At 37.4% G+C, this 16,114-nt stretch overlaps 1 protein-coding gene across 7 annotated transcripts in view; it reads left to right on the top strand.

Annotated features, from left to right (window-relative positions):
* Positions 1-16,114, top strand: part of LOC147008728 (sodium- and chloride-dependent taurine transporter-like) — a 173,642-nt gene that overhangs the window by 87,244 nt on the left and 70,284 nt on the right. For all 7 annotated transcript variants that reach the window (XR_015053321.1, XM_085864250.1, XM_085864247.1 and 4 more), the window contains exons 8-9: positions 269-381; positions 5,815-5,940. Coding sequence is in view for 6 of the 7 variants with exons in the window: in XM_085864250.1 (XP_085720376.1) it covers positions 269-381; positions 5,815-5,940 (239 nt within the window). In the remaining variant the exon portion in view is untranslated. The remainder of the gene's footprint in view (positions 1-268; positions 382-5,814; positions 5,941-16,114) is intronic.

Raw genomic sequence — 16,114 nt, 5'->3', positions numbered from 1 at the left:
AATCTCATTAGTTTTCTATGCACTGGAAATCAAAGTAAAGATCTGTTTGGCTTTTCTGGCAGATAGTGCACTCTTTTGACAGCCTGTCACTAAAAGGGGATCATGTGGGTGGTACATTTGATAAGGTAACCACCAAGCAGCTCACCGTTACAATATTAACAAACAAATGAAACCTAATTGTTTTGTTCAGTGCATTGTTACTTTTGAAACACTCTGTTAAACAAATCATAAAAATACAAATTCAAATAAAAGTGAACTTTCATTGCAGGTCCAGGGCTGGTGTTTGTTGTTTACCCCAGAGCGGTGACCATGATGCCTCTTCCTGGCCTCTGGGCTGTGCTCTTCTTCATCACACTACTACTGTTGGGGATTGACAGTGAGGTTCGAAAATAACTTCAAATTATGTTCTGTAGTCTTTCTTTTACAGTATTCCCTTATCTGCAGGTCAGAAAGTCTATCCTGTCAATAAATGTGTAATGACATGAAATTCTTGTACTTTTCTGGATAAAGAGAGTAAAAAATATTGGGGGTGGGAGGGTTGGGATAATACACAGATTATTGATTTCCAAAATATATAAAGGGGATTCCATGATGCAGGTCTTGAGGGACCCAAGGTAAAAATGCCACTGCACAAAAGTAACACCTGTGTTTAAAATAATATAATTTGTGAGCCATGAGCCATCTATCGTAGACAGTGAAGGCAGAGCTTGTAAAGTAAAGCTGCTGCCAAACCACTTCAAAATCATGTTTCACAAATCGACACGGATTTGGAGCATTGTTTCATTGCTGAATGGAAAACAATGAATGTAATATTGAACGATAATAGACATGAAGTTGAAGGGAACGCATTATTTCTGTTCGTGTAGCATGTGCTCGACTTATCATTTACCTTGTATAACTGTTCCACTCATCCATTTTTCTGCTGTAATCTTTTTTGTAGACAATGTCGAGGCTCATGCACAAAGAGAAAATGGATCAGGACATAACAGAAAGAAAGGAACAGTGGAAAGGGTGGGGGTGGGGGAGAAACACATCAACAGCAGGATGAAGGAACAATATAGAGGACACCTGGATAAATAATGGATTTGGAGAAGAATGAGGGCAAGGGGAGGACATGGGGTAAAGATGTTTACAGTTGCAAAGTCGCAATCAGAGAAGTAGACATTGACAGGAAAGATGTGTGTTTGGGGAGAGTTAATGGAGGGAGAAAAGATCATGGTTGTGGTTGAGGGATGACGCAAGAAGGTGGAGAACAACTGCCTTGAAGCCCTATTGGGAAGAATAAGGTTGAAGACACTGAGGAAGTTGTCGACACAGGTGGTAAAAAGAAATGAACAAGTGAATGTGAGGAAAGAGTTTCACCAGAAGGGGGGTTATTGGCAGACCGCATGCACCATACATAAGGTTGGGGAGGACAGAGCACGAAAAGGGCAGAGGGTGGAAGAGCAGAAAGGACGCATTAGAAGACAGACTAACGACCTGTCTGCGATGTGAAAATGATTCACCCAGAGAATCAGCTTCATCACGGGGTATTCCAATGATGTTGAAGGCCTTTGTTTCCATGGCATCAAGCTGAGCAAAGTGTGAGGTTGGAGCAACAGCCCAGAGGGAGAGAGAGCAATATTCTAGCAAACTATAGATCAAGGCCCTGTCAGGTCAAGTCAGGTATGGGAGCATGCGCCGGAGCAGCGCGTCGCTGCGTCCACTTTACACCGGTCCTCCAAGGACCTGTGTCTGGCATTCCGCCAGCCAGATGCCTGGCCCATCCCCATCTCCATGAGATGTAGATCAATCTGCTGCAAGCACAAAGCACATGGTCGGCGCATTGGCCTCCTCCACTCACAAGACTCCCTCGCTGAGAGAATCTGGTGAGCAGGATCAGTGTCAGGAAAACGAGCCACATGTCTGTAGAGCCGCAGCTGATGCTCACAGCCTATGCAGGTAACAAATCTCATTTGAGTCTCTCTCAGCAACCGCTTGTTGGACACAAAGTCTGACCAGCGATAGCGAAGGCTTCTCCGAAGAGAACTGGTACCAAAGGAATTAAGTCTCGGTCTCAGATCCCTGGTCAGAGTCCAAGATTCACAACCGTAGAGCAGGAATAGAAGCACCAAGGACCTGAAGACTCGGACTTTTGTCCTCCTGCACTTTTAGTGACAGCGCCTCACCCCATGATCCAGCGAATCCATGACTCCCCAGACCCGACCCAGACATCTACTGAGCTCTGGCTCACAAACAGGAGAGACATTAATATCACTGCCAAGGCAAGTGAATCTCTCCGTGACCTCAACGTCCTCTCTACAAACAGGTACAGTCAAGATAGCAGCATCCAAGATGTCAATGTACGCCTGGATCTTAGTTTTGACCCAGAAAACCCATAATCCCAGCTGCCGCAACTCCTCATTCAGCACTCCATGGGCCCCCAAAAGGATATCCAAAGTCTCCGCGAAAATGACTACATCATCTGCGAAATCAAGGTCAGAGATCTTGACATTACCAAACGAGGCACCGCAGTTTGATCTCTCTGACATCCTCCCCAGAATCCAGTCCATACAAGTGCTGAAAAGTGTGGGGAGACCAGTACACACCCCCTGACGAACTCCAGTAACACCTGAGATACGTCAGAGATGGTATCGCCACATCTCACAGCACTCTCAGTACCAGAGTGTAGTTCAGACATCAGATTGATCAGTTTTGGTGGCATCCCGCCACGAAGGCAAAGAATCCTCCAGAGAGCATCCCGATTCATTGAATAAAACACCTTGCAGAGATCAACATAGACTGCAAGCAGCCCCTGCCGAAACTATCATCTGCATTCTGTGAGGACCCAAAGGGCAAGAATATGGTCAATCGTTGACCTCTTTGTTGCAAAGCCTGACTGCACTGGGTGCTGGTGCTCAAGGAGATAGTGGCAAACTCCATCAATAATTATTCGAGCAAAGACATTGCCCAGCACTGAGAGCAGCATCACCCCTCAGTAGTTGCAGTCCTGTTGATCATCCAATTTCCATAGAGCGACAACAAGGCCCCCTCCTCTAGTCAGTTGGGATGATGCCTGTGTTCCAGGCAGAGCACAGAACTGCATGCAATGATATGAGTGCAGCATTTCCACCAGCCTTGAAAAGTTCAGCATGGATGCCACAGATCCCAGGCCCTTTACCCCCTTTCAACCGTTTCACCGCAACCTATGTTTCCACAAAGGAAGGTGGATCACAGTTGAATGTTGTGTCCGCAATAGCGATAGTAACACCCCAGACATCCACGTCAACAACTGGTGGATCAGCCTGGTATAGCCCTGTAAAGTAACCAGCCCAGCAGGCCTTCACTTTGGATGTCTGTCAATATCCCTTCACCCTCTGCTCTAACTGCAGTACACTGAGGGATAGGCTTGGAGGAATGCAATGTGCGAATTCCCCTGTAAGTAGGATGAGAATCACTTGACCACAGGTGATGCTCCACCAACTCACAGATTCCTCGCACATCGGCCTCCTTGTCCACAATCAGCACTTGTGCAGTTTTATGCCTCATCTCCCTGAACAGCTCAGTTCTGCCATGAAGCCTGGCACTGTGACTCTGGTCAATGGTATCCAGTGTCCTTTGAGCGACAGAATTCTTCTTCGCCCTTCGATGACTTCCAAGACATCCACCAGCAACATCAAGGATGGTGGTCTTGAAGGCACTCCACAACTCTTCAGGATTCCAAAAAGCACTCAGACCTCCCAAATCCCCACTTAGCCTGTTTGAAAATCCTGCAGCTACCCTCTCATTCTTGAGCTTGCCAACATCCAGCCTCGGCTGGGATAGTTCCATTCTCTCAGATTTAATCTGCAACTTCAGAGATGCGACCACAAGCCTGTGGTCGGTATTGAGGCACTGAGCACTCGGGTAGACCCTGCAGTTTTGGATCATCCTGCAGTGACCATCACTGAGCACATGGTTAATCTCCTTTGCCACACTACTCGCATTGGAATACCAAGTCCAGCGATGAGCTTGTGGGTGCTGAAATCATTAATCAGCCACCCTAAGTCCACGACTTATTGTAAAGTCAAGGAACTTAGTGCTATTCTAGTTCATAGTTCCTGACCCATGGGGACCAACACATGCCTCATAACCATCCCTATCAGTTCCAGTCGATGCATTGAAATCCCCCAAGACTAGAAGAGTATCTCTCCTGCGGCACTGATCAACCACAGGCACATGCGTGGCATGGAATGCGTCCTTTACAGTGAGATCACTCCCCTCAGTCGGAGCATATACAGAGACCAGGAAAACGACACCCAAGGAGTGACGCATCCTTCATCTCAGAATACGCTCTTTGACCATTGTTACCTCAATTATCATTGGAATGAGCTTATTGGACACAGCTACAGCAAATCCTTGGGCATGTTTACCAACACAGTGACCAGACCAATAGTAGGTGTAACCTCCTGCCATGATCTCTCCACTATCCAGTCTCCAAACCTCAGAGAGTGCTGCAATACTGATGTTCAAACGCTTGAGCTCAGATGATAATAAAGACAGATGATCATCCTCTTCTTCGGGGATAGGATATTCCAGGCACCCACCCAAAGGGACTGCCTCAGGTGAACCCAAGGAGACCACCATCTGGTGGACAACACCTCAGCACCACCCAGACACACACTACCGCAATCTGACCCAGGAAGGATACCCCATGGTTTTCCTCTTATCATAAAAGAGTGGGGGTCTCAAAGGCTTTGCCCCAATCCCGTCATCTGGTGAGATGCCTTGCAGAGGGCAGCTGCACAGGAGGTACTCCCACGGATTGGGTTTTCAATTTTCTTTGTGTTTTTTTTTGTGTTTTGCAGAGTGAAGTGTTTTACGGTGGCCGCAGTGCAAATCTTGCCACCTGCCTCCTAAAAAAAGTAACCCATCTGCAGGACAGGACGTCCGGAGGCACAGATGGGCACTAGATATTGATGGCCGTTGGCTCACAAGGAGCTCTTTCACCCCTTTGACAGGTTTTGTTTTTAATCCTGCTGGGTGTATATATCTGTACACACTCCTCAGCAGGAAAGCTGGTGGGGGAGACAGTTTAGTCACCGACAACTGGACCATGAAACAGGTTAGAATCGGTTTACATGATACCTGTGGCAAGTCACAGATCTGATCTGGCCTGACCTGACAATAAACCTGAGTCCTGTCTGCATTGTGAACGACATATCTGTGATGTGACAATGATTCGTCCAAAGACTCAGCTGCATTGCGGGGTGTTCCAATGATTTGGAAGGCCTTTGTTTCCATGGCATCAAGCTGAGCAAGGTGTGAGGTAGGAGCAACGGCCCAGAGGGAAGGGCAGTATTGTAGCAAGCTATAGATGAAGGCCCTGTAGATCAATATGTGTTCAGATGTGCCAAGGAAAGGCTTTGTGCAATGGAGGATTCCCCCTCTGCCACTTGCGTTGGAAGCTAACTTAGTTATGTAGTTTGCCCAGGAAAGAGTACAGCTGATATTGAGGTCCTGAATTTTGAGTGACACATTTTTCAAGTCGATTGTTAAGGAAATAGATGGGAGAGTTCACCAGACAGTCTTTTCAGAGAGACAGAATGAGAGTTTGAGACTTGTCAGGATTGAAGATGTATTCCAAGTTCTTGACCAGCGTATGAGATGATATGTCTGTAGTTCAGGGGATCCGTTTATAGACCATGTTTATGTAATGCAGTGATATTGGCTGACTTCCAAGTAGATGGAAGATGATCTGACTTTCATGCAAATATAAGATATAATTTAAGAAGGATTTGCAATGTTGGTTGGGGTTGAAGTTCTGAAATTGGATTTCTGTGTGCCTGGTTTCAGTTTGCATCGGTGGAGGGAGTAATTAAATCTGTTCTTGACAGACTTGAAATGCAACACCACCGTTTGCCATTCTTGACTGGAATTGGCATCATCAGTTTTGGTATTGGACTCACAATGGTTACACAGGTGAGTCTGTAAACCATATTAATAAAACTAATGCTTTAAGGCCTTACACCTGAATAACAGCTCTTTCCCCAATAAATGAGTGGAGGAGGCCAGTGGGTCGACCACGTGCCTCATGGTTGCAACAGGTTGACCATCATCTCAAGGAGATGGGGATGGGCCTGGCATCTGCCTGGGGGATGGCCAGACGGAGGCCCCTGGAGTACCGGCGGAAAGTGGACGCAGCGACGTGCTGTTCTGGCACATGCTCCCATACCTGACCTGACCTGACCCAATAAAGAAATATATATATATATATATATATATATATATATATATATATATATATATATATATATATATATATATATATATATATATATATATATATATATATATATATATATATATATATATATATATATATATATATATATATATATATATATATATATATATATATATATATATATATATATATATATATATATATATATATATATATATATATATATATATATATATATATATATATATATATATATATGAACCGTTGGACACAGAAAATGAGGATGATAGAGGATGTACTGATTTACTAGACTCACTAGGTTATGGAGATTCTGTTGCTCGTAAAAGTAAGAAGAATGAGGAAGAGAAACATATTATGTCTGCTTTGAGTAAGCTTGGTTCAGGTACGTCTTCGCAACATGTTAGCTTTCTTCCAAATGACCCATCACAATTGGTGAAAAGACTGTTATTGCTGTTAAGAAGTAAGAGGGCTGGAAACAATAATTGTTTTCATGAGGCATCAACCATTATAGACCATTTAATAAAGATGAAAATAATTAATATATGTCAATGCAAGGACATTTTAACCCGTATTAAATAAGATGAGAAGCACAATCCTCAATTTTAATTTCACGACGAGTGACCACACGGCTTCACTCCCATACCCATGACAAGTTGACCCCACAAAAGAGTATGAAGCATATTTATTGTCAATGGAAACTTATACCATGGTCATTGTGAGGAAACACGAGTTGGGAAAATATAAAATAATTAATAAAGATGGGGATGGGATGTTCCTTTCATCATACTATAAGGGTGAAGGTATGTATCTTGGTCGAGGATACTAAAAACCTAAGAAACAATGGGGTGTAGGACATCATTTAATAAATATTGGAGATGGGATAATTGATACTCTAATGGGTATAGGTTCAACAATTCTTCAACATAAAGATCTAATAGGCCCAACCGCTTTTGCCATGGGAAACATTGCGGGTATAAAAACGATAAAAGATGCTCTAAAGGAATCCCATAAATTACAAGCAATCAAAGAAATTAAGAAAGGCAAAACTCAATTGTCTCACCAAGAAAGGAAGAAAATAACCCAAATATAATGGTCAGGGTTTCAAAAGTTTTAATTTTTTTTACTAAATAAATACAAGTACAGAAACAATTGATAGTATCTATGATTTGGATGATACCATTATCATCTTATGCCTGGTGTTGGCTTAATGGTTCGGGTGGTGGGTTTGGGATCCTATGATCCTGAGTTCAAACCCCACTCAGATGTTTCAGTAATACCAGATGGGGTTGACTCTGCCTCTCATCTTTCCAAAGTCAGCAAAATGAGTGCCAGCATGCTGGTATAATGTGTCTGAGTGGCGACCTGTCCAGGATTGTGCCCAACAGCCAAGGAATCTCCTTAGGCAGCAACAACGTTCTGCACAGAGTATGGTCTCAATGGATGAATGGATTATCATCTCAAACTCCACTAAAAAGGAAGACTACTTCAAGGCAAATGCTATAACAGGAACAGACAGGAATACAAAGAGAACAAAAAGTTTTGAAATAAATAATCAACAAACTTACTTGAATATAGCTGATACTTTCTTGTTGTGTAAATTTACATTCACTCAGGCTGCGAATAACACAAATGCCACACTCGTAAATGATTTCTTCTGGAAAATGTTTGATAGCATTCGTTTGTATAGTGGAACACAAGAAGTGGAAGTGGTTGATTATATCTCTGCTACATCTGAAGTGATGAAATTTATGCTATATTCATTCAGTGATAGAATGGGAAAGGGAAATGTTGAAGGTGTTATATTTGATATGGCAACGGAAACAAATGCAGATCCTGGTTATACTCAAAGGAAGGGAATGTATAACGATGATACAAAAGCAAACAAGAAAAAGAGCAATCGGAGATTGCAGACCTTCGCCAGAACTTGTTTTATGCGGTGTTTATGTACTGGTGTGTTACGCAATTACAAAGAGACATAATTAGAACCGCCACTTGATAACTGCAGGCAGTGATGACCGTGTACCAAGACGGCCGTCCCAGTTTGATGCAACCCTGCTTTAATCAGACACCTGATCCTGCCCCATGACGTTTTTTTATTATTATTATTATTATTATTATTATTATTATTATTATTATTATTATCCCGCCCCCCGGAGGGAGGGAGCGGGATATTGTAATCTTCCGGTTTGTTACTTATGAAATCCAAAGATTTCGTAAGTATATTTATGGCTTCCGTCATCCGTTTGTGTGTTTGTTTGTTTGTGTGTGTGTTTGTTTGTTTGTAGGCACGATAACTCGAGAACGGAAGAAGCTACCAATGTCAAATTACACCACGTGATTCAGGAGGGTGATGGCTCGTGCTGATTAGATTTTGGTCAAAATCGGTCAAAGGTCAAGGTCACAGTGAGGTCAAACATTCGATTTTTGATGGTTTGGTACAGATTCATCATAGAAACTTCTGGTTTGCGTCGCTACCTTCTCTGGAGACAGCTTTTTATTAGACAAGGTCAGAGCTCAAGTTGACGATTTCGTAAGTACCAGTCGATGACTGCTTGTTTGTCTGTTTGTTTGTCTGTCTGTCTGTTAGCAACTTTATGGCAAAACGGCTTTAGCAAACACTATCAAATTTAATCCTCAGGTGGGCAATGAACCTTGGACAACCCCATTAACTTTTGGGTCCAATTGGATCAAAGGTCAAGGTCACAATAAGATCACAATCGTTTTTCGCTCATAACTTCGTCAAAAATGATCTGATTTACTTCAAACTAAGCTTATAGTGAATCTGATTCTATTTCTCACTTATAATCCTACCCATTCCTATAGTGAAAAATGCATATTTGTGAAGATCGGTAGGGTCCGAAGTTTTGGGGGTCATGGTCATCGGTCAAAATTACGTATTTTCCATTATGAATCAAAAAAGGTTGGGAATATGCGTGTTTACTATGGAAGACATATATCAAGTCCTTTATTGGCTTTCATTTGACACCATGACCTTTGACCTTATGTGGCCTTGAAAGGTCAAAATCATTTTACAGTCATAACGTCATCAAAAATGGTTTAATTGACTTCAAACTAAGACTAAAATATTCCTTATTCTATTCCTTATAATCAACATTGAGGTAAAGGATGTATCAATTTTAAATTTGATCCCCAAAATAACTTTATGCTTAAATGGGTGGGATTTGTTGTGCCTGGCACTACTTGTTATTATTATTACTATTATTATTATTATTATTATTAGTATTATGCAATTGAATTCAGAATTGGATTAAAACAAATTCAATTTAAATCAAATGGAAGACCAAATAGGTACAGGCCTGCAGTAGAGTAATCAGAAAAAACTCAAACAAGCAAAAAGCAAAGATGAAGTCATCAGGATGAAACCTGGACAGGATTTGCATTTCAACTGCTCCTCTACCCTCAAACCCATCCAGGCACAGCCAAGTGAGCCTTATTCAAAAAAAATCAAGAAAAAAAAGAACCCAGATCAAAAAATCAAATAATTCTTGCTGCCACAACATGTATCTGATCAAGTTGAAATTTACAACATGTATGCCACATCACTGGTAGATAATAATTTTTGAGTTTCATGTTGATTGATAAAGTGGTTCCAGAGAAAACATTTTTTTAATCCAATATAGCTGCCAAACCATGTAACATCAATAATTCCTTTCAACACTTGTACATGCATGCCTTGCGGAACATTTGTGTGAAGTTTCCCCTCAATCTGTCCAGTTCTTCTGAAGAATATTTTAAAATACATTTTTGGGTAAATCCAATATGGCTGCCACACCATGTAACCAATGATATCATATGTATGAACATTTTGTTCCTCATGTATAGGTGGTCATATGTGTAAAGTTTTTCCTCAATCTGTTCAGCCATGTCAGAGAAAAAGATTTTTGAAGGTTTCTTTAAAAACAACAATATGGCTACTGAATGACGTGACTGATGATGTCATCCAAATTGTTTTCTGTGGACGCTTTTATCCCGAGATGGCCCTCAAAAAAATTTCATACTGATTGGATGTGGTGTTATACATATGCAATTATGACGTCATAACGAGGGCACCTCATTCACACTCACTCATAAAAATAATCACACGCATTCCCCATGAGGAGTATTTGCTATGTGCCAAGTTTCAATTTTTTTTCTTTGTGCGGTTTTAGAGATACAAAAGTCCAAATTTTTTTTCCCCATTTTTCCAATATGGCTTCCACACCACATGATGTGATGTCATAGTTATCACTGAAGCATTCTTCATGAGTAGTCGTACCAATGTTGAAGATTTCTTCTCAATCCGACCAGCGGTTGCAGAGAAAATCATAAAAGTTCTGTGCGGACAAACAGACAAACAAACAAACGGACCCAAATGCAATACCCTCTCTGAATCCTTTGGCGAGTGTAAAAATATTCATGTGAAAAATGCTTTAAATGAATCAATTATCCAAGCCCGACAGATGCAAATGACTTCGTGAGAATGAGTGATTTATCACAATATATATTTTAAAATTAATCGGCTGTGTATTCCAAAGATACAGAAATGTTGATTTTTATCTCTGGAGTAGGGTGAATATACTGATTCTGGCTCACTTTTCCCCATGTAAATGAATGGGGGATTTTCAGCGATTCATTTTTTTCCCCTAAAAAGTAAACCCCCTTTTTATCCCAAGGTATATTTATTTGTCTCCCCTTTTAACCTAGGGGCACTTTTTTTCAAATAACCAATGCAATTAGATAAAGATTTGTTCAAGCAGTAAAGTAGTAATGTGATTTGTTAAAGGTGATTCTAAAGAAATATCTGAAACATGTCAGCCAAGGGACACTCTTCTTCAAATAACCAATGCATATTGTTTAGTTCACTCATTGAACCTATAAAGATTTGTTCATTCTCAAATTCCTTCAATAGTTTAATTTTCTTTGCACAATAATCCCCATCTAAAATATTTAAAAATAAAACATTTGAATCTTTATATATTTTTTGGATACCCCTTTTGTGCCATTACGAAATGATAAAGTTCTCTTAATGCTCTTGTTTGACCACCTCCTGAGCCACATATCATTTTGAGATTATAGTAAATTGTTTTTTCATTGTTCAATTGATAACCAAAGTTTTCAGTCCATTCAAGGATATTTATTTTTTTTTCTTTACATCCTCTAACTTACTAGTTTTTAAATTGATTGGCTTATTTATTTTACATACCTTTGTTTTAGTTATTTTTTCAATAAGACTTATTTGATATTTTTCACATTCATTATGTTTTCCATTTATATACCAAGACTGAGATTTTCTCCACTCTTTAGTTTGATTAATACTTGGTTTGGCCATTTATATATTCTGTCAAAACACGGCGGTAGCCCTTAAAAAACCCTAACCCATCTTCCCATCGTTAAAACACAATCTATTTTATACACTCTATCATACAATATCCATATGGAACACAATCTATTCCATTATCTAAAATAAATCTCTTATCATCAAAGGCTCCTAATGCCTTTTTATTTACTTCTTCACGATATATGTTATGTTTATAACTTCTTATTGTATTCATTTTCCTATATTCTTCTTTCTTATTCATCAAACAATTATAATAATTTCTAAAAGTTATTGATTTCTTTATTACATATTTCTTTATTCCCTTTAACCTCTTATCAATCTGATCACCATACTTATAAGCATATGCCTTTGCTCTCAATCCAATAAACTCACTCATTACTTTTCCACCCAACTCATCCTTAAACTTACCAATAACCTTTTCATTCTTTTTGGAAAATAACTCACTCTTCTTACTAAAATTACTTGTATCATATACTCCAATATTTTTCTTCATATCTTTATAAATATCATAAGTTTTTATATCTCGGATAAAACTATCAGTGTCCATATACAACAATGAAACATTTTCACCATACTCTTTCTTTAAGCCATTATACAAATAATCAAACATCAATATCTTTGATGAATCAAGAACTGTTGTTCCAATATAAATTGGTTTATCCATTACAATACTTTCCTTTTCCATATGAATAGCAGAAAAGTTCTCTGAAAAAACCTCTTCTCTCTTACAACTTGGTTTATTTATCAATCTCGAAGCTTCTTTCCAAGATGTTGCAAATCTAATGTTTTGCCTGTTTCTAACATTCTCCATTGTCTTTCCAAAGACAGCATTATTCTTCAATTTATAGAATTCCCCTTCAAATTTTACCTTTGTATTTGTTCTCATATCTGTATTGAATTTAATATACTTTTTCATCCAAGGACTTTGTTTAAATTTTAAAACTCTATTAATTTTAGCTACTCTCAATCCTTCTCTCAAAAACTGTTTCAAGCTTCTCTGATGCAAAACATATCCCTCTTTATCATAGAATGTTGTTAATAACTTTTCTGTTGATTTGCCTTAACTATTAAAACTTTTATGATAATCACTTAACCATTCTTTCTTTGGGGTTTCTTTCTCACATGCAAAAGGAAGGTCTTTATGCTTATTATGAAGATCACTCGGGTACCTCAAATCAACTTCAAAATAATAACCTTCTTCTTCGTCATCCAATTCCTCTTGAGAAGAAATAACAATATTCATCAAAGCCTTTTCATAATCCTTTTCTTCCACCCACTCTAATTTACCATAAGGCAGAGATTGAGACATTGCCCATCCATACAAATTATTAGCATCAAAATACAGCAAATAATTAATATCTTTTTCACTATCATAATTTGGAAGATATTTATTATTGGCTTTAGCATATCTTTTATAACATACTTGTGATATTCCACCCCTCTTAGACTTCTCAATCATCAAAAGCATATCTACATCACTGATTAAATCTAAATCTTGTTTTGTCATTTTCAACATTGCACTCCAAGCTAAACCAGGAGCTGTGAAATAGTGGGCAGGATCTAATCCATAACAATTTTTATTATGACAGAGTGATCTAAAAGTTTCAAACACATCAGCTAACAATAAAACATCTGTTTTTAGATACAAATCATGATATTCTCCAAGGTTCCTTGTCTTAAATATTTTCCAAATTTCTTGTGCGTGTTTATATTCCTTATCACTTATCTTTTCTTCATCAAGGTTATAATAGAAACTTTCTTTTGAAGGAAGTTGTGTTTCTTTAAATTTCATAAATGAATCCATATAATCATAAGGATAAATTCCCTTACTTGTAAGAATTTTCTCTCTCACTTTGAATTTCATTCCTTGTTTGAATTTCCTCTCCAGTTAGAATTCCGTCTTTAATCAGAATTTCATCTTTAATCAGAATTTCCTCTTTAGTTAGAATTTCATTCATTGTTTGAATTTTCTTTATAATTAGAATTTCATCTTCAGTTAGAATTTCTTCATTAAATTCCTCATTAATTAGAATTTCCTCTTTACTTTGAATTCTCTCTTTAATCTGAATTTCCTCTTTAGTTAGAATTTCCTGTTTTGGAAAGAATGAATTAAGATTTGGAAAAGACCCCGTGGAGCTTAGATTTGATGCTAGGTAGGCTAGTGGTGTTCCCATAAACTGGTAAGAATCTAGAAACCTAATACGAGTTAAATGTTTTGTGAATATCATTTTTGTGAATGAAATATACTTTTGACTTGTGTTTGTTATGGCAGAAATATTCCCTGGTATTTTTGAAAGTTCATTTTTAAATAGATGTGTATCATAGTTGGTGCTGTTGTGAAGAAAGACTGGAATAAAAGAAGGAAATTTATAATTAAGATTATAACAGGAATGAGCAGGACTTCTATATTTACCAGTAAGATGACAATGATCCCTAACTTTAGACTCCTCAATTTCCTCCTCACAAATATGACAGATATTGTTTCTAAATTCTAATTTTTCTTCTTCGGTTAATTCCATCGGTTCATTTGTTTCTTTCATTAATTTAGTTAGTCTTATACATTCCTTTTCTAATCGTTTAACCAAATCTTGTTAACCTTTTTTTCCACTATAATGTTCAAGTTTATTATACTTTTCTCCAAGAGATGATTTGATATAATAACAGAAACCACAAGGAATACGTTTTTGATATTAATTTGTATGTGATTCTTTTGGATTAGGAGAAGCAGCATTTATCTTTTTTAGGATACATTCAAAATCAGTGTATATCACAAATGTGTGCATGATAGATTTATTATAATCTTCAAAATAAATCTTTTCACCAGGTTTAGGCATTGTAATTACAGCTGATTTATGATTACTACAATATTTTGAATGTTGTTCTAATCGTTCTTTTGTATGAAATGAATTAAGACATCGCTTACGAGGATATATTTTGTTTGCTGTTCTGAATACCTGAGAAGAGATTAATCTTGATAAATTATTGATGTATGTATAATCTGAATTCTTTCCAACACTAAAATATAAAAGATCAATGTGTGTTTCTTCATTTTTATAGTTGTTTGAAATTTTTAATATTTGAACTTTGTTTGTATCCGTTAATCCATATACATTATTAGAAAGATTATTCTTTTTCTCAAATTTAGGAATATCTGTTAGTGGCATTGGGAATTTTAAATCTTTAATGTCCAAGGTATTCTCATATTTCATATATTGTTTTACTCTTTCTGAATTACAATTTGGTGGATGTAAGTGAGCAAGAACAGACCAGAGAAAACATTTATTATCATTGTTCTTAACAGTAATAACTGCCTTCTTTAGTTTTATTTCTTTTGGTAATTCAATATAAGAAGAAGCTTTAAGAGGGTTTGATTTTAGAATGTGCATATCTAAAAAGATGATTTCAAGAATATTAAATCCACTTCCTACCACTGTATTATCAACATCTTCCTCTTGTCTTGATAGTTATTCATAAACCCCACTATTCAAAAAATCTTGAAATTATGTTATAAAATGAAGATCTGTTCTCATATAAGGAGTTCCTTCTTCATCTTGACTTTTCATGTTCATTTTCACTCCCATATAAAACTTTAAAGTTTTCATTTCTTTTAATGTCTTTCTAATAACTTTTTCAACACCAGGTTTCACTATTTCAATTGATTCAGCTATTGATGATGGACCGGGTTCTCCAAATTGAAAAATCCTTATTTTTCTATGCCCTTTAAATGCCCCATCAGTGTTTTCAATATAATAGTCTCCCTTTACTTTAAACTCATTTTCTTGTGTTTTTGTGATTGAAGATGTCTATTGTAACTAATCTTCAAAACATCCTTTGAGCAGATATCACAATGTTTCCTTTCCAACTCAAGAGGAGATATTTAATGAAATAGATTAAATGTATGTTTGTTGGTTTGAAGGTGTTTTTTATAATACTTATATTCGTGATTACAAACATCGCAGTACGTTGTATTCACCATATTTATATAATAAAACTTTGCTTAAACTAAAATTTTGTTGATGAAAATTTCATTTAATTTATTGGTGAATCTGTACTTAAAACCATTTTATCCTCCAACTTTTTTCACTTAATAAATACAATGTTTCAAGACACAAAAGACAAGTTTCAATCAATCTCTTCATTTGTAAAAGATACTGAGAAATATGTCAAGGATGTAAAATTGAACAAAGATAAATATAACAACTATTGGATAAAAACAATTATGGTGGATAAGATGAGTTCTTCAATTTCCTTCAGTGGAAGGGCTTTTAGTATACCTGGTAGAACATCAATTAAAGTATCTCAAACAAAAGTTTCTCCTCTCCTTCTGGTAATATATTCAAAACTAGAAAAAGCAATGAAACAAGAAAAAGTATCAAAAAACAAAAACCTTATTGCTGAAGCTTTAGAAAGAAAAGACAAGAACATCTGTAATATGCAAGGAGAAATTTGTATTTTTTTCAACAACCCTAAAGATGTAAATCCTGATGAAATAAAGGATGTTAATATATCAGGTGAAATGACATTTCGTTCAATAGTAGTTAAGGATCATT

This window comes from Eptatretus burgeri, chromosome 18 (assembly GCF_056783735.1).
Source record: "Eptatretus burgeri isolate ZD-2024b chromosome 18, Ebu_testis_v1, whole genome shotgun sequence".
Lineage (NCBI taxonomy): Eukaryota > Metazoa > Chordata > Myxini > Myxiniformes > Myxinidae > Eptatretus > Eptatretus burgeri.
Note: the sequence above shows the minus strand (reverse complement) of the source record. Positions and strands in the feature narration are given on the sequence as shown.